This window comes from Patagioenas fasciata, chromosome 2 (assembly GCF_037038585.1).
Source record: "Patagioenas fasciata isolate bPatFas1 chromosome 2, bPatFas1.hap1, whole genome shotgun sequence".
Classification (NCBI taxonomy): Eukaryota; Metazoa; Chordata; class Aves; order Columbiformes; family Columbidae; genus Patagioenas; species Patagioenas fasciata.
In genome coordinates this window covers 31,797,085-31,822,941 of record NC_092521.1, presented here as the reverse complement: position 1 = coordinate 31,822,941, position 25,857 = coordinate 31,797,085, and the positions used below count along the sequence as shown (strand labels likewise).

At 44.4% G+C, this 25,857-nt stretch overlaps 1 protein-coding gene across 1 annotated transcript; it reads right to left on the bottom strand.

Annotated features, from left to right (window-relative positions):
- Positions 1-21,305: 21,305 nt before the first annotated feature.
- HEY1 (hes related family bHLH transcription factor with YRPW motif 1) lies at positions 21,306-25,108 on the bottom strand. Its single transcript, XM_065832748.2, has 5 exons — positions 24,857-25,108; positions 24,664-24,739; positions 24,493-24,576; positions 24,297-24,378; positions 21,306-23,463 (listed from the first exon to the last, which is right to left on the bottom strand). Exons 1-5 carry the CDS (start codon positions 25,057-25,059, stop codon positions 22,880-22,882), a joined length of 1,029 nt encoding a protein of 342 aa, XP_065688820.1. The 5' UTR covers positions 25,060-25,108; the 3' UTR covers positions 21,306-22,879.
- Between the last annotated feature and the right edge of the window lie 749 nt (positions 25,109-25,857).

The window sequence follows — 25,857 nt, the reverse complement described above, 5'->3', positions numbered from 1 at the left end:
TGGAGCACCAGCATTGCACCATGCAGATGCTCCCTCCTCTCCCTGAGCTGTGTAACCGTGTGATATATGAGCTATATGATGGCTCAGCAGTAGTACAGAGCTGTGCAGCACATGGAGAAAGACTCTTCTGGCCTCTGCAGGTCCCAGGACTGCCCTTCCAAGGGTGGGTAAGGGTAGGTTTGCTATCAGTTAACCCATCAGTTACGTCAAGGCTGCCAGGAAGAGACTGCCCAAGTAGTCAAACAGGAACAATTTACACCTGTCACACTTCACCTGGTCCTACTGAAGCCACAAAATTTGTGCTCAAACCAAGCCAAACATTTCCAAAGTCAGGAGGCTTGCATGTAGGGTTTAAACCCATCACTGATCCAGAACATGAAAACAATGCTCATGTTTTTCCCTTTGTTATCACACTTCTTGTCATGTGGAGCTGGGTATTTTTTTTTTTTAATGACTGGAACAAAATTCTAACCCTTCTATAGCCAAATAGCAACATCTGTCTGTTCCTTCACTCCAGAATCCCCGAACACATCACTGATGTACAGCAGTATCCTATGTACACATTCACAGGGCTATGTACCTGTCTACCTTTCAGCAGTCCTTTTGGATGTGATCCACGTAGGAAAGAGCTTTACTCACACCATCTTAAACCATACCAAAAGAAGTACTTCTCTCTCATGCCTCAGCAGGAGAGGGAAATGGTTTAGAACCCACATTTAGGGCAGCATGAACACCTTCTTTCTTATCTAGCTGTTGTCAGATCCCATCATGTCAAATGAAACCCTCTCTTCAGGCTTTTGGTGAAGAGACGAGAGGGTGGCACAGGAAGAGGCAGGTCCCACTGCCGTCTTGCAGCACCTGCCCTATGCTGAGCATCTGTCAGCGGTGGAAGGAGGCAGCCACTCACTCAGCAGAAGGGGTATTGCGAGGAAGGTGATGGCAGAATTTTAGATAATCTTTCCCATTCCTCGAGGCTGGTGCCACAGTGGTGCTGGTGCAATAGTGACATGTAGTGGTCAGTCTTAATAATGGGGATCATCTCTAAATACAACAGGGACTGCAAGGATTTCCTCAGAAGGATATTCATTTAGTCTGCTGCACAGCTTACACTAGATCTTTATTTAAGGTAGATGTGACTCTGAAGACTGAGCCCAGACATTTTCAGGTTTAACTCCACTGTAACGTGAGTGTAAAATCAAAAATGGCTGATATTTTTGTGTGAAACAAGGAATAGCCAGAATTACAACCATTGCAACACCACCATCAGAAAGTCTCAGGACTGTGAGAATATCTGCATGACTGATACTTCAAACATGTCTAGAAAGCAACAGATAATACACAGTGGTCAGCTGAGAAGAAAGACCAAAGAGATGATAAAGGGAATGTCAGAAATTTGGGAAGCTGCAAGAAAACCTAGCATCAAAAACCATCAGTAGATCAGGGGCTAAATGAACCATGAAACAATGCTCACATTTGAAAAGTAGGTTTCCTCTCCCAGCAGAGGAGAGAGAATGGTCACCCTTGAAGCTGTTATCCTTGGAAAAAAAAAATGAACTCTTTCCCCACTCTCACCCTAGTACTTGGAACTAGGGCACAAGACAGAGAAGTCTAAATTCCAGCCTACAGTACATATGTAAATATAACCTATAGCTCTATGAGCAGCAGAAACAAGAGTCTGCTGTGGACTCCCCATGGCGTACAAATAAAATTCTTGTGCTTCAGCCATTCGTAACTTTAGTGTTATGCTGATGGTCTGATAACATCTGAGCTTTAACTCTTGCTCTGGGGAAATTAATGGAGGTTACTGTTTCTATTCATATGTCCACAAAGACTGTAGGAATGCATATAATTGATAATTCACTTAGATAAACATTCTCTTTCTTCAAGTTTACAGTGTGATGCCAGCAGCTTCCCTTTCTTTCGGATAACAGCAAATAGCTACTGGAAAATGTATTCCTACTGTAACAGGTTGGCTTTGGTCAAATGTGTCCCAGAAAAGGAAGCACCTGGGAAATTCCTGAAGATGGAGGACACAAAAGACATTATTTACTGATATAGCCCAGAGGAGTGTGATATAAGGAAACAGCCAAGCTTCAATTAAATTTCTTTTAGCTATTATAGTTGCAACAGACTTTTAAACAAACTTTGGAAAACAAGTACAGTATAATAGAATACATTTAAAAAACATAAACCTTAAAATACACATTTGCCAAAGAGTCTTTTAGACAATAATTTCTGCAGATTCACAGTTCACAAAAAAATCCCATGTGCAACTGCTTGTGTCCAGAAGAGGGCAAGCTCTGGTTATTTAACAGGCAACTACATAGTAAGTTTTACTCAGAAAAGTCTGTCAAACAGTGTTCTATACTGAAATCCTGCTTTAGAGCATTGTGGAGATTGATTTTCTATATTTATCCTAAAATCTGGATTTGGTTTTATATGCACCATGAAAGATAGTACTTTTTCTTTGGGCAAAATTAATTACCTCAGTTAGATTTCCTTAATAGTACAGCACTGAGCAGGTATTGTATAAGCTAAAGGAGAAGGTAGTCATACGAATAAATAGGTTAAAATAAGCTGTTCGGTTATCCGGAATTTAAGAGCTGGTTGCTACCCTCCAGGTAGTCTGAACCAGCCCTCCTGAGTGCAGGAGGGGAGCAGTAATACCCCATGGTTTTCAGCGGGCGAGGAAAGGGTGATGTTCGCAGCAGAAGCAACCAGACTCAGCAGCTGGCACTTCCCTTCCTGCACTGTGTTTTACACTTACTCATTTGCAAATGGTGGGAAAAATGGTGGAACAAACTGTGGCACACAAACAGCTCTAAGTGAACCAAAAACCAGTTACTGGATTGCAGATTATCCCTGACACAGGTATTAGCTTGGGAGTAGCGCCGGATAAATTAATGTCTTCTGCCTCCAGGAACAGGTTTGGAAGCAGCACAGCTCCTTGCTCACAAAACACAGCCTGCACCTGAATTTACAGTTTCTGTTAGACCAGGAGTGTCAAACTCATTTTCACCAGTGGCCCCATCAGCCTCGCAGTTGCCTTCAAAGGGCTGAATGTAATTTTTGGACAGTATAAAGGCAATTGCGAGGCTGATGGGGCCCCCGGTGAAAATTAGTTTGATGCCCTTGTGTTAGACCTTTAGATGTCCCCACGAAGGGCCAGTTTGGTTTTCCTTGTGGCACACTCCTAGGACACCCTGGCAAGGCTGGACTTGACCCAGCCTGGTGTGTCAGCAGGGTTCCTGCTGACCCCACCTCAGAGGCTGCAGCAGCGCTCCAGGGGAAGAAGAAGACATCCTCTGGGTGCTGCGAGGAAGAAGGATGCTGCCGGCTGCCACTGGGAGGGAGCAGCAAACTGGTAGCAGCACCCAAGCTGGGGGAGGATGAGGGTGAAGTTGGGTGTGCTGCTTCTGCTTTGAGGTCCTCCCCATCCCTGGGAGCTCAAGGAGTGGTCTGATGGGAAGGAGTGCTGTGTTGGGACCTCAGGGTGTCCTGGGAGCTGCACTCCAGAGCCGTCCAAGATGTTGTCCAGCACTGACATCACTGCATAGGTGTATGGTTCTGTGCTCCCCAGCTCACAGCAGGTCATCAGCCTTGGCCATTATCTGCATGGCCTGGCCAGCTGATGGCTCCATAAGAGGACTAACTGTAGAAATTATACTTTCTATTTTTCAGTGCACTTTTGCCCTCCTGCTTTATGCAATAATCAAATGTCTGGCCTAGTTTTAAAGAAATTAGTATTTTTCTAGGAAATTATGACTTTTGAAGGCAGGCAGGCATCTCTGTTCTCTCAGGAGGCTGCCTCCATAGCTTTGATAAAGCTCATCACCAAATCGAGCTGGAATTTACAATGATGAAATTAGAGAGATTCTTCCTCATTATAATATTTCCCACTATGTTTATGGTTATCCAAGGTGGTCACTCTCTCCACATCAAGGCCAAAGACAGATTTTTTTTTTCTTTCAAAGCCACATAGTTGTGGAAGACTAGGAGACAGCTGAAAATAAAAAAGCCACCTAATATCATTCCTCCCAAACTAATCATTTTATCAAGAAACTGATAACTCAGACATCTTTTTTTCCAGAGTTCTGGCACGCTGAGGATTTACAGTGTTGCCAGGTGTGCTTTTGGCCAGTGCAAGCTCCTGCTGTGCCTGGCAGGTCCCAAGCAGGTCTGGGGAGTCCCATGTTCCTATCAGGCAGCCTGCATGCTACTGCGCTGCTTGGACAGTGTCATTGTTCACTGAGACGTGGGCTGTTTACACCGTTTGGACTCCATGCTGAGGCATGTTTAATGCTCATGGATATAGCAAGTGGCCTTGGCTATACAAAGCCCATGGCGCTGCTCAAGGCATCTGCTGGCTCTTGCAGCACGTGTGCAAGGATGTATCCAAACAGCCCTAAGCTCCCTGGCCCAGGCTTGGAGCCAGCTGAGCTCAGCTAGCTTGAAAACAGGGTCTTCCCAGCCAAACATCTCCATGCTGGGAGTCCCAGACACACCAGTGCAAGCACCCACTAGCCAGACCACAGCTCCGTGGGCTCCAGCTCCCCGCCAGCTCAGCTTAGCCAGTGTGGAGGGCAGGCAGGACCACCACAGCTGAGCAGATCTCTGCAGACCCCAGCGTCAAGGCAGAGCTGGCACTTTCTCCTGTTCCAAACTCTGGCTCTTTTTCCCCCAGTGCATCAGATTCCTCTGGTCAAGGCTTCCCATGTAGTGGGTCCCCACTCTTCCTGCAGCCAAGCTGGCTGCTCCTATCTTTTCCTACTAAAGCCCAGTTAGTCCTTGGAGGTTTTTTTGTGTGTATTAAGGTGGATTTGATTCCCTTTTTCCTCCAGGAGGCGCTAGCCAAGTCCAATTGGCTGTGATGCTGCGACTGGCTCCCAAAGCCACTCAGCCACCTCACCCCTGCACCCCAGTCTTCTGTCAAAGGTGGATGGGAAGGGAAGGGTTCAAGCAGGACTTGTAGGTTTGTCCTATAGCTCTGAGTAGGGGTCTCCAATACATTTATCAATTTTTCAAGCTTTTTGAGGCTCCTCCTACTGTTTCCCTCTGAATTAAGTACCTAACTGCAAGAATGGTGTCTTGCAGGTTTGACTGATTCTGCATCTTTTGAACCTTGCAAGAGCAGCTGCACTGGATGAGACCAAGTACCCATTTGGCCCGGTACTCAGCTGCTGCTAGTGGGCAGTAAAAGGTGCTCAAAGATGAATATAAGAACAGTGTGGGCACATGGCAATGCTTTTCCAGCCTCCGATAATAGGCATTCCTGAAGCTGCCTGATCAAGAATTACTTCACGCAGTTAACACTCCTGATGGAAATTTTCTTTTATTAATATGTCTAATCACTTGTTGAGGGCAATGCAAATTTCTGCTGTCCATAACAGCCCATGACTGTGAGACCCATAGCTGTTTGATTTCACGTGTTAGTGGTGTCTGCTACCTGCTACATGCTCAAGCAGCTCATCAGTTTTTTCAAAAAAAAAAAAAAAGAGAGAGAGAGGCAAAAAACTTTGAATTTGTTGGCAAAGAAGGGAAATTTCCTGGACAAAGTTCTTCTGTTCCTCCAACCCAGCAGTTCTCCAACACTGTGAACCCTACTCATCTACCCCCTACTCAAACACAAGCATGAAGGCAGAGTCATCCCTTGAAAGTACAGTTTGCTTGTCCATATGTTCTCAAATTATTCTATTTCTTCCCACTTTAAGCAGCATAACTCTAGAGGATCAGTCTGTTTTAACAGACATGCTCCACAGTACTACACAACAGATGTGCCTTCGTGGCCTGCACGAGCCATCTCCTGTTCTTGGCAATCACCAGCCAAAGAATGGTCCTTCCCCGAAGGAGAGGGTCTCTCCCCATGCAGGGTCTCAGAAGTGGAGTGGCACTTCAGACTCATTGCAAACAGATACCCATGCACACTTCGTATTTTCAAAGCTTCTGGCCTTGGGTGAAAAGCTGCCATGTGAAAATCTCCCTAGCCAGCACTGTAAGCACAGAGCACTGTCCCAGATTATATGGAAAACTGGATTTGTTTTTCTATGTTTTAATACCGGACAAATTCCTGTCTTTTATTTGGACCAAGAAAATATAGGGAATGATTTTTCATCTTCCCATTTTATTCCTTTCCAAGAGAAATTAGGTTTCTCTTAGTTTGGAAGAGAAAAATTCCTTACGCTGGAAGGGGATCCTTGGTTTCCCCTGTCCTGTAACACAAGGGAACCACCATGCAGTCAGAAACTATTTTACCTGTAGCCTTCCATGGAAATGGAAAATGGAAGATAATTGCTTCCTAGGGAAATAAGGCACATGGATGTAGCCTGTACCTCTCCTTTTTTCCACCACTCTTCAGATTATCTTCCAATTGACTTAAAGGCAAAACAAAACCAAGAAATCAACTAAGTATCCCAGCTTGCTAAAGAGCTCTATATGCATTTTGTAGCTCTAAAGTCCTATGCCCAGCATATGGTAATGTACAGATCTGGACTGTAAACAAAAACAGATGATTAAAAAAGAAACACCATGTTTCTAAGCAGTATATTGATTTCTGCTGAATGCAGTATTGAGCTTTCCCTCTGCAGTGGAAATCAAACACTGATACTGAATCCCAGCATAGATATACTCCTAAACTTAATCTTTCTTGGTTTGTGCAACATGGAAATACATGATCTTTCTCCTTACTCTGCTCGGTGATTTATTCATTATTTTCGTGTTAACAATTACTTATTTTCTTTCCACTAGCCCTTTAGTAGAAGCTATAGTTGACTGAAAGCACAGAAAAGCTTTTGCACAGCCTTTTGCACTTTTTTCATATTATCTCACTAAGAAAAAGGCTCAAAACATGCTTTCACATCTTTGCATCATTCTGGAGACAGTATTGTTCTTTGAATGACCACTATGTTTACAGTGGTCTTAAAAGAAAGCAAACAAATGAAATACGGAATTATCCTCATTATACTTGGCCAAAGGCTGGCTGAAAATACAGCTGCAAGTAGCTAGAGCAGTTGCAGTTTTATTCAGCAGCTGGTCTTCAAGAAAGACTATGAATTTTCTCAGAATTAGATAAGACTCATGAATCTTACCATCTTGATGGCTATTTCTGAAAAAATGCCTGGAGATGGAACTAAATCATACCAATGAAACAACAGACTTTAGGAAGGAAAAAGCAAATAGGTTTGTGGGTGATACTATGAACAGTCACGGTGTTCATTGCATTGCATGAGGTAGCTGCTACACATCAACACAGGTAACCATGTCAGTAACTTTAGGTATTTTATTACATTTAAATCTGAGGAACAAGTCAACTATGAAATCACAAATGGGGCACTTTCAGTAGCAAGTGTAGCAATCAGTGTGCTACTGGCAAGCCATTAACTACATGTCTTCATAGGCTTTGGGTATGATACGCCACTGAAGTAATGCAGTCTATGAAGCATTAACCACTCCCTGTGGGATTATAAGATTATTTTCATGTAACCATCAAAAAAGCTGCAGAAAAAAAAATCAACCTCTGATAACGGGTCAGCAAGGAGGATTCTTCGTGCAGAAGAGGATAAATAGTCCATAGTCCTGCACAGAAACAGCCTCCTCAGGTGCCAAAGGACACCTGGGAAACACAGAATGGCCACTCCTGCAAACAGCAGGCCAGATAGGAACATGTTTCTGGTGAAAATGTCCTGCTTTCAGGTAGCTGCACTCACCCAGGTGGCCACTGGCAGATTTTAAGTTGGAATTTAAGTTGCTGGAAACACAGACATTGTTCGTAGAAATGGCATTAAATTCAAGGCAACTCAAAGCAGAAATTAAAACTTCTTTGTCTTCTCACCCATGCTTTGGATGGCTCACATGCCACCTGCCTTAGTTAAGTGGGCCTCTTTCATGGCCCAGGTCCTCTAGACAACTGCCCTAGGTACCACTACAAGCGATCTATCCTCTGAGTAAGCCTGAACCATGGCGCTGAGCTTTGCTTGGTGCTGCAGTCATAAGAGAACGTAAATCCACAAACTTCTCAAGTGCTACTGAATGTCTTCGAAAGGACAACCCCACTTAATACAAACTGCTTAATATTTTCTGGCAAAAAGATGTCTCAGAGGCCATGGTAGAGAAAAATATGTAAAGGATAAGGCAAACAGTTTCTAAAATATGTCTGGTTTACCCCATCTTACGTATTTTGTCTATCATAGCATAAAATAACACAAGTCCTGGTATAAGTGTTTCATGGCAAATGCAGGTCATTCTTTGGGATTTGTACAAGGGGATGAAACAACATAAATAATAAGGTAACACATCATTTTGAGTGTTTGGACCTCATCAATTCATGTGCTCTTCTTGAAACAGTGCAATGCTTACCCTATGGAAACCTGTTCAAGTCACACACAAAGAATTGCACTGAATCCGATACTTCTTGTCAAATTAAATAAGTGTTCTATTTTGTGAAGAATTAACTTTGCATCTCAAAAAACAGATGTGGGTCTGCAAAATTACTTAAGGATAAGTTTCTTTCATTTTCTTTTGCATTCATCACAATCTGATTTACTTAATTCACTTGAACCTGGACTATTTTCATGGATTCTTAAAAGAGAATGGATTACAATGAAATGGCTTAGCATTCTGAACATATATGGAATTCTTTAACTGGACAACGTTAATAAATGCTGCAAATATTTTGTATTACATTAGCATTTAATTTTTTTTTTATTCTTTATATTTTCATCCCTGAGAGAATACTGAATGAATTTTTGGTATTGAAACATTATCTCAGTTTTTATTATCCTAAAAAAAAGAAAAAAAACACACCCTGGTGTTGCTGTAACAGTCACAAATAAATACATCCTCAATGTAAAATCTTTCTAGTTCTACATTTAAACATCTGTATTTTGACCATACTTTAAAAAAAATAAAACCGTAAACTTCAAATAAAAGGGTAAAATGACACTTTAGAGGTGTGGTAATTCATTTGATCTTTGCAAGGCTAATAAAGGATCTGACATGAATATTCACTAAGGCCAGCAGAAATTTGATCTACAATGGCAGTAAATGTTGAATCAGGCTCCAAATAGGCCATTCATAGTTGAAAAGCTGAGTCACTGTAAAAAGGAAACATTTAGAGTCATTTGAGGAAATAAGAAAAGGCACATATTATGGCCCTTCAGACAACATCCTATTTTTGTCTAGATGCCATGGCGTAATAGTCCCTAAAACGGAAAGTAGATTGCTGTTGATCCGGAACTATGGCAATCACTCACTCATCACATGTATCCAAACAGTACCTGTATCTGACTGCAAACTGAAAGGAGGAGTATCAGCGAAGTAAGTACTCTATTTGGCTTCCTACAAAGAAAGAAATAGTTACTGGATTAAGAACCTGTGACCGCATGTGGGACTCAGCTCAGGAGCTGCATCTCTCCATCCTCTGACACTGAAGAACTTTTTGGTTGGACTGCCTTCCTACCTTCCTGCTTGACAGAGCTTTCGTGAGTTTATCAATCCTTGTTGTGTTATTAATGAAGTCATCAGAGTAGTAGGTTTGGTACAAGACATAAAAACAACAACAGACTCCACATGTTAACTGTGGCATGTATTATGAGCAAGTCCTGGTGTGCTGGATGCAGGCAACGCTGGCCTCATGTTGACAGCAAGAAGTGCACGGAGGAGCTTGCCTGCTTTACCATAACTCCCAGTCACAAACCAACCTATCCTCAATGCAGAAAGTCAGACCACAGTCCTGTGCATCCCATCTAATTCTCCCATCATGTTAGGTGCTAAACCTAAAGTCAATGATATGCTGTATAGGTTGTAGTTAGGTATCTGTCAAGATGACTGCAAAGATTACTTATATCTATTTTAACCCACTCCAAAGAGGAGTTTCTTTTTCAGCCCTTTTGAAGGGAAATGTAAATGACAGAACCTTTAGGCTCACTTAATTTAATGATATATGTTTTGGGGCATGTTCCCAGTACCCCATCATCCCAAACATTTGAGGGAACCAGAAGAAACTGCCAGGAGTAGGAGAGCTCAATAGCAATCCCACATCATCTAGGGTTATTTAGGATTCTGGCAGGATACCCCAAGTGAGCACAGCACCATGTAGGGACTGAACAACTGAAGAACCTGATTCATCCCAGTGTTAAAAAATGACTGACCTCTGAGCAAATCCACTGGTAGTTGTATGTACTAGAGCAGGCCTGAAGTAAAGACAACAACAAATGATGTCTGGTGATGACAGCTAAAACCAGAGTCCTAAAACATGTATCTGCTGAACAGAGCCAGGCAAATTATGAGCTGGTGCCTCTGATCAAAGGCCACAAAGCAAGAGCTGCAGCATTCCTTGGCATGTTCAGGAGATACCATGGCTATTTTTGACCACCAACATGTGGTGGCCAGTCAATATATTCTGCAGATGGGAAGATGATCACATCTTGTTGCCAAAAAGCTTTAAGAGATTTAATCTCTTAAAGAGATCCACAGTATTTTTAAGTTCTCTCCCAGGCAGCAGCATCTTGGCACAGGGTGAGCTGTGACCAAGTGTCCAGCAGGTATTGGGGCACTCCAGCTCACTTCTCAAAAGATAAGGCAGTGCTTATGGTGCTCTTTCAACCAATCCAGGTGACCTCAAAGTCACCCATATGCCCAGAGGAAGGATTGTGTCTAGGCCATGAAGGCGCCTTTGTCACGGGTGAAGTCTTTTTCTGGGCACTGACATGCTTTCTTGCAGTGCGTTCCAGACAACCAGCAAAAACATAAATCTCTTCAAATTTGAGAGGTGCTTTATACAGAGCTGAAGTCACTTTGAGTAACACTCTTCTGTCAGCGGAAAATAAATTGTGTGGATATTATGCCGACTGAGCATCCCATCCCTGTTGGCATTTTCAAACACAGTGTCACGTAGCAGGATGCCAGAGAAGCATTGAGAAAACAAAAGAAACTGAAATCCAGGGTCTTGCAAATCTCCAGTGGAAATGGTTTCCATGTCAAATGACATAAGTGTCAAACATGAGTCACTGCTGCCATTTCTCCCTTCCCAGAAGAAGGAAATGTATACTCTGTGGCCGAGGCAGAGCAAGACAGGATGATAGAGACTGTGCAGTTCAACTCCCGTGCAAATGAGCTGTTAGGGTTTAATAAAGATATCTCTCTATGATGGATGTCACATTTCCATAGCACTCCATGAATGACTGGAAACTGAGCCTTTCAGACAGGGTGAATTTACCAACACTTCAGCGACAGAAATCAATACTCTTGGAAAGCTCTCCTGAACCGCTGCCTGTATTTGGTAGCTGTGGTGACTAATGCAAAGCTGTGGTTTTAAAAATGCCATTGGAACAAGAAAACTGTAATTCTGCTTCATTTTCCTTCCTGATTTTATGCCAAGTGCCAGGGATGGCTAGCAGTTTGATGCAAAGAAAAGTTTAGGTTATTACTCAGGCATAAAAAAGATGAAGCACCTATAAAAGCGTGTACATGAGACATCTATTTTCTTTTTGAGCGCATGGTCTTATATAAAATTGGCTGTTTAAGAGCAAAGTGGGTCAATCCTCAGCCACTGCAATATTCTGAGCTAAGCTCCACCAGCTCACGAATGCCAAGAATCTGGCCTATTGTCTGCCTTTCAACTCCACTTCATTGTCTGTGAGGTTTGCCTTAGCTTCCCCAAGTTCAGTGTACTTCAGTAACTCAGTCAACAGAGGGAAGTAGATGGCAAACATTCCCTCCAAGAAGCCTGGGCTTAACTTTCTGGCAGTTCAGCAACATGAGAGGCACCACTGATGCAAATTCTCCAGCCAACACCCCTGTGCTTTGCCATCAGGTGTCCTCTCTAGTTAAGGTATTGCTGCCTCTTAAAACTCGTCACTTCTTCAACAATTTGTCCAGAATGAAGCATCTGTTAGGAAAGTAATTGTTAACACTGATCCTTCCCTGCTCATCTGGACACCACAGAGGCGTGTGTGTCATTAGGGTCGCACTGCGTCATCCCTCACACGTGATGTGCAGGCTGGGTTGTCTCTGAGGTTATAGGAGAAAGTTGGGGGCCAGGATTTGCAGTGATGCCCACAACTGCTTTTACTTATTAGGCATGCTTGTATGTGAGCCTGCAGGACTCTGACAGTTCAGTGCACTCACCACATTTCACTTTTCAGACTGGGTTTCCAGTACTATTTTCTCATTTTTTAATAACAGTTAATTCAAACTTACTAGTAGTGACTATTTCACGAAAGCATGAACTTAACTTCTCATCTGGAACAAGCATTTGCAGGAGTGTAATTCTCTCATTCCATAGAGATGCCAGTACAGCTCCAGAGCAGAAAGATATTTTCTGACACTAGATTATTTTCTGTAAGGGATCTCTCAGTGCTCAGTGGCACTGAGATTATTATTTTGCAGTTTTGACAATGTAACCCTTAATCCCACAGGTCCCAGGAAGAAACTACATTCTTGGACTGCAATAGGAATCTCATTCCCATAAAGACAGTGGGGTGAAACTTTAAATTATTACCCATCATGCCTAATCTCTGCACATAGCTTTGTTTTGGGTTTTTTAATAAAATCCTCCTTCTTTTGTGCCCTACATGTTAGAACTGAGCCCAGTCACAGCTACTGGCTTTACACCGGCAGGGAGGAAAACCAAGAGCCGTCAACCCAGCCTGCAGAAAGCCACAGAGATATCAGGGGACAATATGTACTATAAAGTCCTCTGCCAGAACAAAAGCACCTTAATTGTACTCTCTTTTTCTTTTAAATCAATGGAGCTGTAAAAGTTATTTCTATAGGCGCCTATTTTCTCTCTCTCATAAAACTGTATGAAAGCCTTTCCCAAACAGCTCCATCACTATTGTGCAGCCAACCCTCCCACCCCCAAATGTCGCTCATTCACTCCCATGGGCCACACCACTGAACACGGCATGATTGCTCTGTTGCCTCACAGCCTTCCTCCTCCAACCCGGTGAAAGCCCGAGCATAAATAAAAACTGTTCCAGAGATGCTGATCTGTAATGTGTTTTCTGTACACTCCCTAATAAGAGACATAACTAACTGTCCTCCAGAAAAGTTTTCCCTCATGCTCTAAGGAGATTTAGTCATTCCTTACGAAGGATCCCTAAAGAAGTCACCTATCCAAATTGCATTTTTTTCTTAACATTATCATAAAGAGACCGCTTGCCCGAGGCTTTATGAGAGTTCCTTGTTCATTTCGTGAATAGGTTCTTTCCATCACTCCAAGGTACAGACTGGCCATTTGAAGCAACCAAGCCATGTGTAGGCACAAATGCTTTGCTGACGCATCTAGTTGTTTATTTAGTACTAGACATTTGTGATCGTTCGTGGTATCAGGCAGTAAAACTAGAGATGCAACAGAAGGAAGACAAGTAATTAGGGGGAAAAATCTACTACAGTACTGCTCATAGCCAGGGAAGACTGTAAGAACACGTCTGTGGCAAGTCAGGTTCTGGGCCACTTTGTGCAGAAGGAGCAATGTTTTATTGCCAGCTTCTCATCCAGGCAGTTACATTAATTTAATTAATAGAGGCAAGTTCAGTCGGAATAAAGGTCCAGCCCAACTGATGGTGATCCTGACTCTTGTGTCCAAGTTACTGATGAGTCACGCAGGGCTGGTAACCACCGTGACATTTCTGGCAGATGAGGAAGACTGAGGGGAGTATTCTCTCCTTTCACACACAAGCTTTTCCTCAACCTTAACCTCTTTCCACAGTCCCAACCAATTTCCTTTCATGTCTTTAACTCCTCCTAAAGCTGCACTCTGACTGCCAGTTTTCACCTCCTAGACATTTTTGTCACTGCAAGACTTTCCGCTGGGATCCCAACTTGCACCTCCCTGTGTCCCTACCACAACCCAGCGCCACACTGGCAACCTGTGCCATCTCAACAGAGCCTTCAGCTGTGCATCCCCCTCCATCACCCCCACACAGAGCTCCTCAAACAGAAACTTTTCTGCCCCATAAACCCACTCTTCTCTAGGTCTGGTCCACCCGAAGTTAACCTACATGTTTCACTAATTATTCCTCCCAGCTGAAGGGGTTTAAGGAGCAAATCCAAGACCTTCAGCCCTACTGATGAACCATACTCTTGATGATCTGAGACATCGTAAGGGAAACTATGCTTTCAAATAATTTTTTTAAGGTCTATTACATTATACACAAAAGACTGTGTTAAAAATACAATGTTGAGTTGTGAAGTCAAACACACAAAAATGCATCTAAGGGGAGCGTTAATTTTGCCTAAGAAATCTGTTTCATTTCAACCACTGGCTGGAATTTCTTTCATCAGGGAGTAGTGAAGGGGTCTAGTTGTTGCTGAAATAGCTGAATATGTTAGGAGGCTCTCGAGTGTGAAATACAGTCCTACAGTTAAGGGTACTGAATGGTACTGTGGGAACTGGATTCTTTTTTCTTTTTTTTTTTCTTCCATTTACATAAATGCTGTGGAAGACTAGGAAAAGGTTTCCTAAAGGTTCCTGGTGTTCCTCATTGCCTGAAACTCTGACATGGGAAGCAGCTGAGTCTGATGTGAAGAAGTACTCACCCCTTGTGATTTCCAGAAGGTCAAAAGCATCTGTGCTTTGAATCGAGGAACCACGGCAGAAGTCCTGAAGAAAAAACAACAACCCAGTTTGAAACATCTCAGCCAAGCAACTCAATCAACTGTTTGATTTTTGACTTTCTGAGTCCCAGCTCCCCACCCAGATCATAGTGCTACACCTTTACAGCATGTTGCAAATATCATCTAGCTCTGTGGGAGTGAATGGAATAGTGTGGAGACTGAAAAGCCCTGGGGACAGGGAGAAGGAGGCTTATTGATAAAAACCTCCTCTTTAGATGCGTGCTTCAACATAAAAAAGGGTCTCAACTTTTCCCTTCTACCCAACCCACTCCCCTGGAACACATTTCATTCTGCAGCTTCTGCAATCTTGGAACAAAGTGGGACTAGATGCTGGGTACAAGTTCTGTATACAAATTTATCTTTATCACCTCTTACTGTCCATAGGATTAGCAGCACTGTTGCAACAATTCTGCTGGTACAAATGAGTGAGGAGCAGACGCTGTCGTCAAAAAATTAAATCTGAGGTGGCACTAGCCCCTGGCAAAGTCTTCTCTAGCCTTTTTCAGTTAGTCAGACCTAGTTGTTAAAGAAACCTTGTTTGGGATGTGTCAAATACAATTTCATTAAAATCTCCTTTCTGGTGGGAGATTTGGATTATAAAAGTTAATGCAATGCAGATAGCTGAGCTGAACAGGCTGTTTCCCAATAGATTCCAGTATAAAAAGTATTTCATTATATAAAGCTTGAATCACAGCTTTCTCAGCAACTGTTTGATGCAGACTTGGTTTCAATAATATCTCATGCAAGGCAATGAAAACAGTATGGAGGGAAGGCTCCCATTCCTAGTAGAGGAACTGGCAACAAGGTGGAATTTTGAACCTCTTTTTCTTTTTTAAATTTTGCATGAGAACGTATACAACCAAAATGAAAGCTAAAGAATAATTTTGGTACTGCTCCCTTTTTGATTAAAAATCGCACAAAGTGAGACTGTCTGGTTAGCACATTATGAGGATATTAATACTGTTTAAAAAATAAATAAATAAATAAACCAGGGATTTTTCTATCCGGAAACCTGATGCGTCACTCCTTCAGCTTTGTCCCTGGAGGCAGACCATGGGAATTCCCAGCCTTGGGCCCCTGTGGCTCTCAGCCAGCCCTCTCATTGAAGCTGCGCTTTCAGCCTGGGATGCTGCCGTGCTGCAGGGGTGGAAAATGAGGCTTCAGGCTGTTCACTGGTAGGATGAGGTCAGGCCAGGGGGGCTGTGTGAAGAGCCCTGCAGACCTCTGTCAGCACCTTGAAGAAACAGGGAGACTTTTTCCTTCCCAGAGAAGAGCTAAAAATTAGGTAAATGTTGCCTAAAACAACACCACCACCACTAAGATTTTTTGAAAGCCCCATAACAGACTCTGTTTTAACTTCTTTCAGTGAGTACCTGACTCACTGAGGGCTCTTGCAGATTCGTGGCTGGTTGGACCGGGTCGAGGTACCTGGAATTTCAATCCTCTCTTTTGAAACAGGCACAGATTTAACAGGTGAGGGAGTGACAACCATCTGGCTTTAGCTGTACAGCCATACCTCTCTGTGTGCTTGGTTGATTTGATGCTCCAGACCTTGGGACACAGTTGTGGCCACATGGCAGTTCAGCCCCTGACTTCAGGTGGGGGTTGCACCTGCCTCTTGCTCAGCCCATTCTGGTTTATGGGGTGGAAGAGGTCTATGCAGCTGGAACTGAAGTGCAGAGGGACAGATATCGGCAACCTAATGGAAGGAAAGAGTTTGTCTTTACATTAGCTGCTTTTTATGCTTGCATGGCCCTTACAGCACACAGCTGACCAAGGCACCTTACCCCTGCCCACACCAACTTAATGTATTTTGTCCAAAAAGGTATGTGCATCATTGGCATCCCCACCTACTCTAATTCTTAGCAGGGTAAACCTGAACCATTATTATTCCTGGTGCTACTTTTGGGAAGAAAAAACAGTTATTTTGTCGTTGCGTGCTCGAAAAAACATGGAAGTCCCTAAGGAGCCCGAGCTTCCTGTTACCAATGCCTTAAACTTTGCCCCACCTTTGTGAAGCACATGCAGCTCGTGGAAGAATGTCATCCACTCTAACAATTGATTTTCTTATGTACAATAACGTCAGACTTTTTAAATAAAAGGCTGACCCGTCTCCTTCTAAAATAATTCGTCTGTTTTATGGAGTGTTGTTCTGATTATATACAATTCCCACAAGAAGGGAAGTACCTTTAAAATAAGGACTATTCAGTACTAGTACAGGATTTCCTCTTGTTGTTGATAATTTCCTCTTAATAGAAGAACGCAATGAATCCCAGAGAAATTCAAAGGGGCAATCTACAGACAGTTAGGCATCTACATTATACAGGGAACATTGTTCAATCAATTTGATGTTTTCCTGATGAAGTAAAAAATAGATCTACCTGCTGTGTAGCATGTACGAATTCCTACAGCACACACTTCAGTTCCCTTTGCTACATTTTTAAACCCTGTCCAATCCCACAAACCTTTACATAACCATCACTGAACCACAACAGATGACAATTCATTTCAGCTTTTGGTGCTGAAATTCAGCCTCTGAAATGGGCTCTCTGTTAAAGACAGGCTTGGTGATAATGAGCAGCATTATTATCAAGTTATTATCTGCACCATCAATAGCACATACATAATACGAAACAAGTTAGCAGCTCTATGTTCTCCCTACCAGATGTTCCTTATCTCAGAAGCAGTCTTTGTAGTCCCTTTCACCAGAAAAGCTAGTTTTCCACTATGATTTGGAACATGCACCTGCCCTACTCACCTGATGGTGAGGGAGACCTCATATCTACACAGGCGGCTGACACATATCCAAAACCACCATACCAAGATCCAAGAGCTGAGTGGCTGTGTTAGCTGCTGACAGAGGCTGAGTGATTTGTGGAAATGGCTGCAGGTCATTAGGAGCTCCTATCAGTTATCCTGATGTGTCAAAACATCTGCCAAGTTGGGCCGCGAGCCCACTGTCACGCACAGACTATGCTTTAGTTCCCTGAACTCCTTACACTTACTTGCTCAGACTGTACAAATGCCATCAGTAAATCACACTGTGATGCATTCCTACAGCCAGCAACAGCCCATCTGAGACCTGGTTCCTCCCTAGCCGGTGAGATGGCCCATCAAATTTGATTAAGACAATCACATACCTTTGTTTCAGCACCTTACTAGTTTTGAACTATGTGCCTCAGTCTTTGCATGCTGGTCATCTGATTCTGGCTTACCGAATAAAATTATTAATACTCCTCTAAATCCTTTACATACTTGCAGACAGATTATTTTGTCATCTGACGTCACTTATTTCCGTATCTTTGCAACAGGCAACGCAAACAATGCAACTCTTCATTTGTCTGTTCACAGCCTCAGTTTTCCTCTGATCCTGCACATCAGCTTTCCTTCCTGCTCCCTGCCATTCTCTCACAGAACTGTTCCACCAGCTTTTCTGCTCCAACATCCTTTCTTCTGTGAAAGCAGCGCAAAACAGGGAAACACACCATCAGCGTTTAACACATTACTGCTGTCTGTGCCTAGATTTTACAGCATAACTTAGAGAAATACGAGCCAACTGGAAAGCTCCAAGAAGCCTTTCCAATGCAGAGAGTAGAGACTGGTCTGCAGAGGTCTCCCTGTGCTGAGGGTGCCCCGACAAGCAAAAGTGCAGAAGATGGGCAGAACGGGTTCCCGCTACCCACCTTCCTTTCCAGGAGGCTTCTCCTGAAGAAAGCAGCCTGGCAAAAGACTCTGAAAAGGTCCAAGCAATGTAGCGCAGCTAAGAGCTCTGCAAGCAGGGCAGAAAGCCCCTAGTGTATTATACAGCTGTATTACATGGTGTACTGAAGAAAAAAGAAAAAAAAATAAGGCTGAATAGAACCTCTGACTGTGAACTTTGCTCTGCTGGGAAGGCTTGGGCAGGCTTCACGCAGCACAAGTCAAAGCAAGGCAGTCTGGTCCACTCCTTCAAGCTGTATGAATACTCAGTAGAATTTGCTAGAGAAAAAATTGCGTGGGACTAGCTGGAATAAGAGAGAATGAAATATAATACTCAAGCACTTCCTTAATAAAAGCTTTCACCAAATGAACACTTCAGACTCCCAAAAGACACCTTCAAGTATCTGTATCTTACTAGGCATTGGCATTTCAGCTTTTATTACCGCAGCCAAGCTACTACATTGCAAGCATGAGTCAATGCCTTGCACCTTCTGGCTCCAGAAGAAAGGGATTGTTCTAATTTATATTTATAAGCTGGGCAAGTGGAGAGAGAGGCATTCAGTTACAGGCAAAGTACACACTATTCCATGAGGCCAGGTAGGCTGGTTAGTACATGGACATATTTGTGCCTTAACGTCCTGAGTCACCAGTACAACCTGTCCCTGCAACCTTCCAGGTAAGGCCCCAAAAAATGGCTTTGTAAATCACTTTTGTTGCCTTCCAGCACAAAGCCCATGACCTCTGCATTATTCACAACAGACATCCAGCTCCATATAGAGTATATTACAATCCCAACTGGGAGTTTCTGGCAAGAAGGACTTGTGAATATGCACACAATATAAAACAGGAAGAAGGATTTCAGTTTATCTGTGCTCACTTGGGCTTGTTTGTTGCTTGGAAAAAATAAAAAAATAAAAAAACTGGCAGGCTTCCCACCACTATGCAATGGTCTAGGAAGGCTCCTGTCACCTGGGGACTACATGCTGATGTGTGAGTGAAGAGAGCAATAGCCAGGATTCATGGGGTTTTCAGCATGATCCTAACAAACCCTGTCATGCTACCAGCATTAAGACGGGAGCACTGAACAGAAGCTCTTAAGAACTACTGACAGCTTCTTTCCAAAAGCTAAAAAAAGTCATTTTCATGAGCTATTCCTTTATGTCAAAGCACAGAATGGATTTCCAAGGTTTGCACCTCGTTTTACACAGTGTTTACCAGCCTCTTAAATTATTCTGCAGTCAAATCCAGCTTCCTTGATAAAGGAAGATGATATTAGCTTATATGAAATAGCACATCGTCTTAGGTCCCACACAAAGCTTTAGCCTGAGGATTTCCGGACAGACGCAGTTCATTACATGCAATTGAAGGTAGCTGTGGGGTCATGAGATCAAGTCACATATGCATTTCCTTTCTTCTCCTCCATCCCTCCCATTAAGCTTGTGCTCCTGAATTGCTCTTTTGCAACAGTGTAAACAAGTAAATGTGTTGGGCTCAGGAGATACCTGTTGTCTGTAAGAGTAGGCTTATTTTTGCCTTTCTCAGTTTATCTTTGGAAACTCAGCATCCTATAGGAATGAAAAATAGCAGAACATTTCAGACCTGTAGTTTCTGAGAAGAAACGGCATTCGTCATGCATATAGAAAATTCCCAACTACCACTGTTTCATGATGAAAGGAGAACCATCCCTTTTTCATAGCTGACAGAACAGATATGGATTAAGTAATTGCCAAGCATGATTTACTAAGTTGGCAGCACAAGTAGTAATACAGCCCTGGACTTCCAACCTGGGTGTTTCAGCTTCTGGGCCATGCTTTTCTCATTTGAATTACGAGGTTTTGTGAGTTCCTAGAATTCGTTCATCTCTTTCTACAATAACAATCAGGACATTTTGAGTCTCTAAAATTTAATACAGACACTGCAAAAGCTGAATAAAACTAGTACTTTTCATTAATACTTTTGCCATTAGTAATGGAAAAAGAAGACAGTGGATATGGAGGCAAACACCAGCAGCTAAGCTTTTATTGCACTCTCTGCTTCTGAAGTCCATTCAAGAGTAGGACAGTAGGACAAAAATAATTATAGGGGTCTTTCTACACAAAGGAGACAGCTATTTAGAGGCAGGCAAAGTCATTTGAATGTCAATGAAATAACCATTAAAAGGCTGAGAACCATTGCCATTTATTAAAAGATCTAAAGAATAGCTGCATGCACTGCAGCAATCTTCTAGGTAGGAGTTGTTAATTTGGTATAAAAACCTATTAGGGACAGGGCAGAGCACAATTAAACAGGAGACAATACACACTATGAAAAGGAAACTGGCTTTGGGATTTTACAGCCTCTTATTTCATGCTTCTACATGAAATACTATGCTCTACAATCTCTCCTCAATAACATCTAGGTATTTCTAGCTCCCACTGATGTTTTGCATTTCATTTCTAGCAGTGGTCCTCTACAGCCTAGGGAAGAAGGTAACACAAGGTTACGCACTTGGATGCCCTCCCACTCTTTGCAGCCTCATGGCAATCCTTCTTCCGAGAAAGCCATCAGTACCACTCCTTAATTGGCCCGAGAGCCCCTCTTTCAACAAAGCTCTTGTCTCCCACAGGGCCAAGCTCTTTCTGTTATTCTGGCAGAGCTAAATCCAGACAAGGATGTGCCATTTACCAGTACAAAGGTACTATAAATTCAAGTGCATGGGAAAGAAGTGAGGTACTTCCAGAAGTTGTCAGTGTTCTGCAGGTAGAGATGACAGACCACATCTGGAGAAAACCTATCTGTGTATAAGCCTGTCAGGTCGCTGCTTCAAGAAAAAGTGTAAGATGCTAGTAATACTGCTCAGGGACAAATAGAGGATCCATTGGAAAGCTTGGGGAGATCCTTCACTAAAGCACTGAACATGAGCTAAACCAGACAGATGTACAAAACTTTGTTACAGAGCTATAGAACAGATAAAGGTTTCACGAGTTGGACAGGAAAGACCACCACATTGGTAAAGATGATAACTTTTTAATATTAATACAAATCAGTAAGAATATTCAGGTGCAGTGCAACTACAACCTCTTCCTTAGCAGTGACCCTGGTGTCTTCACTGTCTGCCCACACACTGACAGGCAAGTAAAAATGACACGCAAAAGGAACCATTCCCTCAGCTGTTACTCTGAGGCTCTGCACTTCTTTATGTGCCCAGCTAATGTAGTCAAGTATGCCATAATATTTGAGAAAAAAGTAAATACAAACACCCACAGCAGGACTAAGTAGCAATTGTTCAACATTTCCCATGATAGCCAGAGGCATGGAATTCTCCACTGATATATATCAGACAAGCATGTCATTTGAAATACTTTGTTCTTTCTCTTTATTTAGCAACAACACAAATCCAAGAGCAGTCAAACCCCATCCAGTGGAACTCACTAGATAAACCTGTTCAGATTAAGATTCTCATGAAATGAAACAAAAATATACATGGACATGCACCCACTCCCACACACACAAGAATGCAGCAGAGCCCTTACAAAATGAGGAGTGCTACCAAATTGCACCTCAAACGCAACAAAATCAACCGGTTAGGATACACCTGTTAAGCAACAGGGCAATGTACTGAATGGGTTCCCACTGGACCATTCTATTGGCTACTTGAATTCCAGCATCGTTACTTTCAGGTGCAAATTTGAAGCTCGCAGAGGGAAAGGGCCTGATCACAGTTACCCAAGCTTATGGAGTAAGAGAATAATTACTCCACTGTAACTGAAAGCAGAATATGGCCCTGTGAAATGAGTACGCATATGACCAGCTCCAGTTGGAAGACTACTGCAGGTGAAAACTTTATTTTTTCCTTTCACTTCCTCAGCAACTAAAGCCACCATCGATACAGCGTGTGACTTACACCCTCCCCACATCCTGCTCCTTTTGGTGGAAGAAATAGCGTAGTGGTTCTGATGTAAATCTCCACTGGGGACTGGAATAAGACCACCAAATATACCAAACCACTGCAGAAGAAATAGAAATTGGGCTCTTAGATAAAGCCAGTCAAGTTGGTCCATCTGATTTGTCAACGCTTTGTTCAGAAATGTAAGACTCAAGTATAGTTTACGAAAACAGTAATTCTTTATAGAATATCTCAGTGTCAAAATACTAACAAAAACACAGCTTGTTAATGCTGAGAAGAGTGGTCTTGGAAAAACTAATAACTAAATTAGGCCCTTGCTAATAATTATAGGTGATATCTCTTCATAAAAAGGTGTTCTGACATACTGAGGAAAAATGAAACATTTGAAACAAACTGTTTACAAAAGTGATTTAAATGCTCAGCATAGATCTAACACAAGTGTTAACAACCACTATTATAATTTTATTTTTGGACAACTTCAGCAACTATTTAAAAAAAAATTGCTAATACAAAAATGTAGAAAACAAAAAGAAAAATCCAAAAAACAGTTTTTAGACAAACTTAGTTAAGGTGAGGCTGTACCTTCGTCCCAGTTATTAAGAACTTCAACTTTAAGCATGGCACAACCCAGCTCAGCTTGGTTTGCAGGCTTCCCCACCCTTACTAAAGAGTTAGTTCTTAGAAGGCTCCAATCTCAGTCCCCCAGGGTCTGTATGGTTTGCCAAGGGTTGCTGACTGCGTTGGTGCAGACGGGCTCAGCACGTTGGGGGACAGCAGATGAAAGGAGCCAAACGAAAAAGGGAACGCAGACAGAGATGCCATGGAGGAGAGAAGAGGAGGAGACAGTTTAGTAGTAGATGTGACCACGGGGAGCACTGGTCCAACGCTGCCATTTGGGGGCACTCTGAGTGAGGAAGTTTCAGCATGTGGGGCAGCAATTCTGGTCTGGTGATGTGGTTCTGCAGAAGATGCTGTAGTACTGGTATTACCGTGCCCACTTTGAGCCAGCAGCAATGGGTGAGATATGTGAGGGTGATGTCCAAAGGCACTGCCCCAAGGAATGTGTCCGATGCCTGTGTGTGCACTACTCGCTGCTTCCCGTTGAGAGGCGTAGTTATTGAGATGAGACACGAGTCGAACCCGCAGAGGATCGGAGGCATCCAGACCCTCTATAATACTAAGGTATCGAGCAACTTCAGCCAGGCACTCCCGAAACCCTAGACTCCGATAGTCCATAGCCAGAGCATGAGCATCAAAATAACCTAAGAAAACAACAACAAAAAAAGAAGAGTCTTAAGATGCTGTTTTCTAGCCATTGTCTACATGTAACCTCCCCACTCCACCCTCCCCTATAAGCATATTTCATTTGGATGTGGTTAGTATTCCCAACCATAGATTGGCTGCCAAGCTCCTTTTTCTTTTTCTCCCTTTTTTTTGTCTAACAAGCTTTTCTTTTATATCTGTGCTGTGATGCTGCAAGTCCCAAGATCAGTCACAGACTGCCATCTTTAAACTAAAATCGCACACTGCCACTTTCAGAAAGTACTTTTTTTCTTTTCATGTCTCCCCAGTGCAAGCAAAACCACAGCACAGCAAAATTCATTAGAAACACAAGACCTAACTTATCAGAGGGGACTTCTGCAGGCAACGTACTTTTTTCCTAAAAGCACATTTCACCATTTGTGTTAATTCTCTTCACTACTCATTTCATCCTGTATTTTTTTCTAGTTTCTGTTCTGAACTTTCAGAAAGTTAGAGCAGCAAACATTGGAAAACACAAAGTTTTTGTTGTTGTCAAAGTTGCCAAAAGCCGATTCACTTCACAGTGCTGACACATTGCTAGAGAGACTTGTAATGGCTCTCCTTTAGAACAAACTGGAGCTAACAGTGTAAAGTGTTTCGGTGCCAGCGATGCTGCAAATCTTGTCAAGCAGAAGAAAGTCTCAAGTTCCCAATGAAGCATAAGAAGGGTTTCCCTTGATTTTCTGCAAGTGCTCCTGCAGCATGCTGCACACCAAATGCTGGGGAACACCCTCCTTCTCACAGCAGCTTCTCTGCAGGGCTGCTGATCCCGCTGTCAGGCACCAAACTTTACCTTTCCCTCCTGCTGTGTGCAGCATTTTCAGGTGATCAACAGTCATCTGCAGAATCTCTGCTTTTTCCAGCTTGGCTGATCCCTGGGAGACAAGGGGAAGCAGGAAACTTTTTAGGTAGAACTAGAGATGTTAAGGAGGGGCGAGCCTTCCTCCCGGGAGCAGGGGGGAGGCAGTGTGGGCATCACCAGGTGCTACCTGCTTCTCAAAGGCGCTGGGCACCAGCCTCCTCAGCTCGGACAGGCTGTTGTTGATGCGATCGCGGCGGCGCTTCTCGATGATCTAGGGGCGTAAAGTGGAGGGTCAGGGGGCGGCCGGGGCTTGGGGAGCGGGGCTAGGGGAGCCGGGGGCCGGCCGGCAAGCACTCACCCCTCGGCGCCTCTTCCTGGCCAGGATCTGCGAGGTGGTGGAGGGAGACATGGAGCCCGCGGCTGAGCTCAGGTTCCTGCGGGGAGCAGCGGGACACCGGTCACCACGGGCACCGCCACCCCGGGGAGAGCGGGGACGGTCGGGGCTGAGGGAAGGGAAGGGGCGCCTGGGCACCCACCCAGCCTGCACTCACCCATTCTCGTCCGCGCTCTCCTTCTCCACCTCGACGGCCTCGTCCAGCTCCTCGCTGTCCGACGAGCTGTACTCGGGGTGCGCCCGCTTCATGGCGGCGGCAGCAGTGGGGCGCGGGCGCCCGTCGGGGAGGCGGCGGGCGGCGCGCGGGAGGAGGGCGCCCAGCGCGCGCCCCACGCCTCGTCCGGCACCCGTCTCTCCCATGGCGTTCCCACGCCTCGCCTCTCAGCCGCCGCGGGCGGGCGGACCGGGCGGAGCGGCGGGCGGGCAGCAGGCAGGGCGGGCAGCAGGCAGGGCGGGCAGCAGGCAGGGCGGGCAGCAGGCAAGCCGGGCAGAGCACGCCCGCTGCCGCCCGCCGCGCAGCACCGCCACGCGCGGCCCCCGCCGCCCCCATTGGCCGCCGGGGCGCCGGACTCAGCCAATCGCCGACCGGTCGGCCTCTGGGCCCCGCCCCCTCGGCGCGGGGGTGGGTGCCAGGGGGAGGGGTGCGTGGGAAAACGGCGCTGCGGCGCGGGGCGGCGCGCGGTTCAGCGGCGGGCGCCGCGTGCGGGCCCCGGCGGGGGGGCGGGGCGGGGCGGGGTGCGGTGGGGTGGGGCGGGGCGGCGCGTCCCGGGGAACCGGGCGGTGCGGGGAGCCGGGCGGTGTGAAGCAGCGGGCAGGGCAGCTCCGGGGCGCCCGCGGTGTTGTCCTCACGCGGGGTCCCCGGTAGCCCGAGCCCTGCGGGTGGTTGCACCCTGTGTAGGCTGGGTGCCTCTTCCGGGGGCTGCCGGGCGGGGTAGAAAGGGAAACCTGCGCGGGAAAACCGTTTTTCGGAAAAATGAGTTACATGTTTATAAATATATAAAGGGTGAGCGTCACGAGGATGGAGCCAGGCTCTTCTCGGTGACAACCAATGATAGGACAAAGGGCAATGGGTATAAACTGGGACACAGGAGGTTCCACGTAAATTTGAGAAGAAACTTATTCACAGTGAGGGTATCAGAACACTGAACAGGCTGCCCA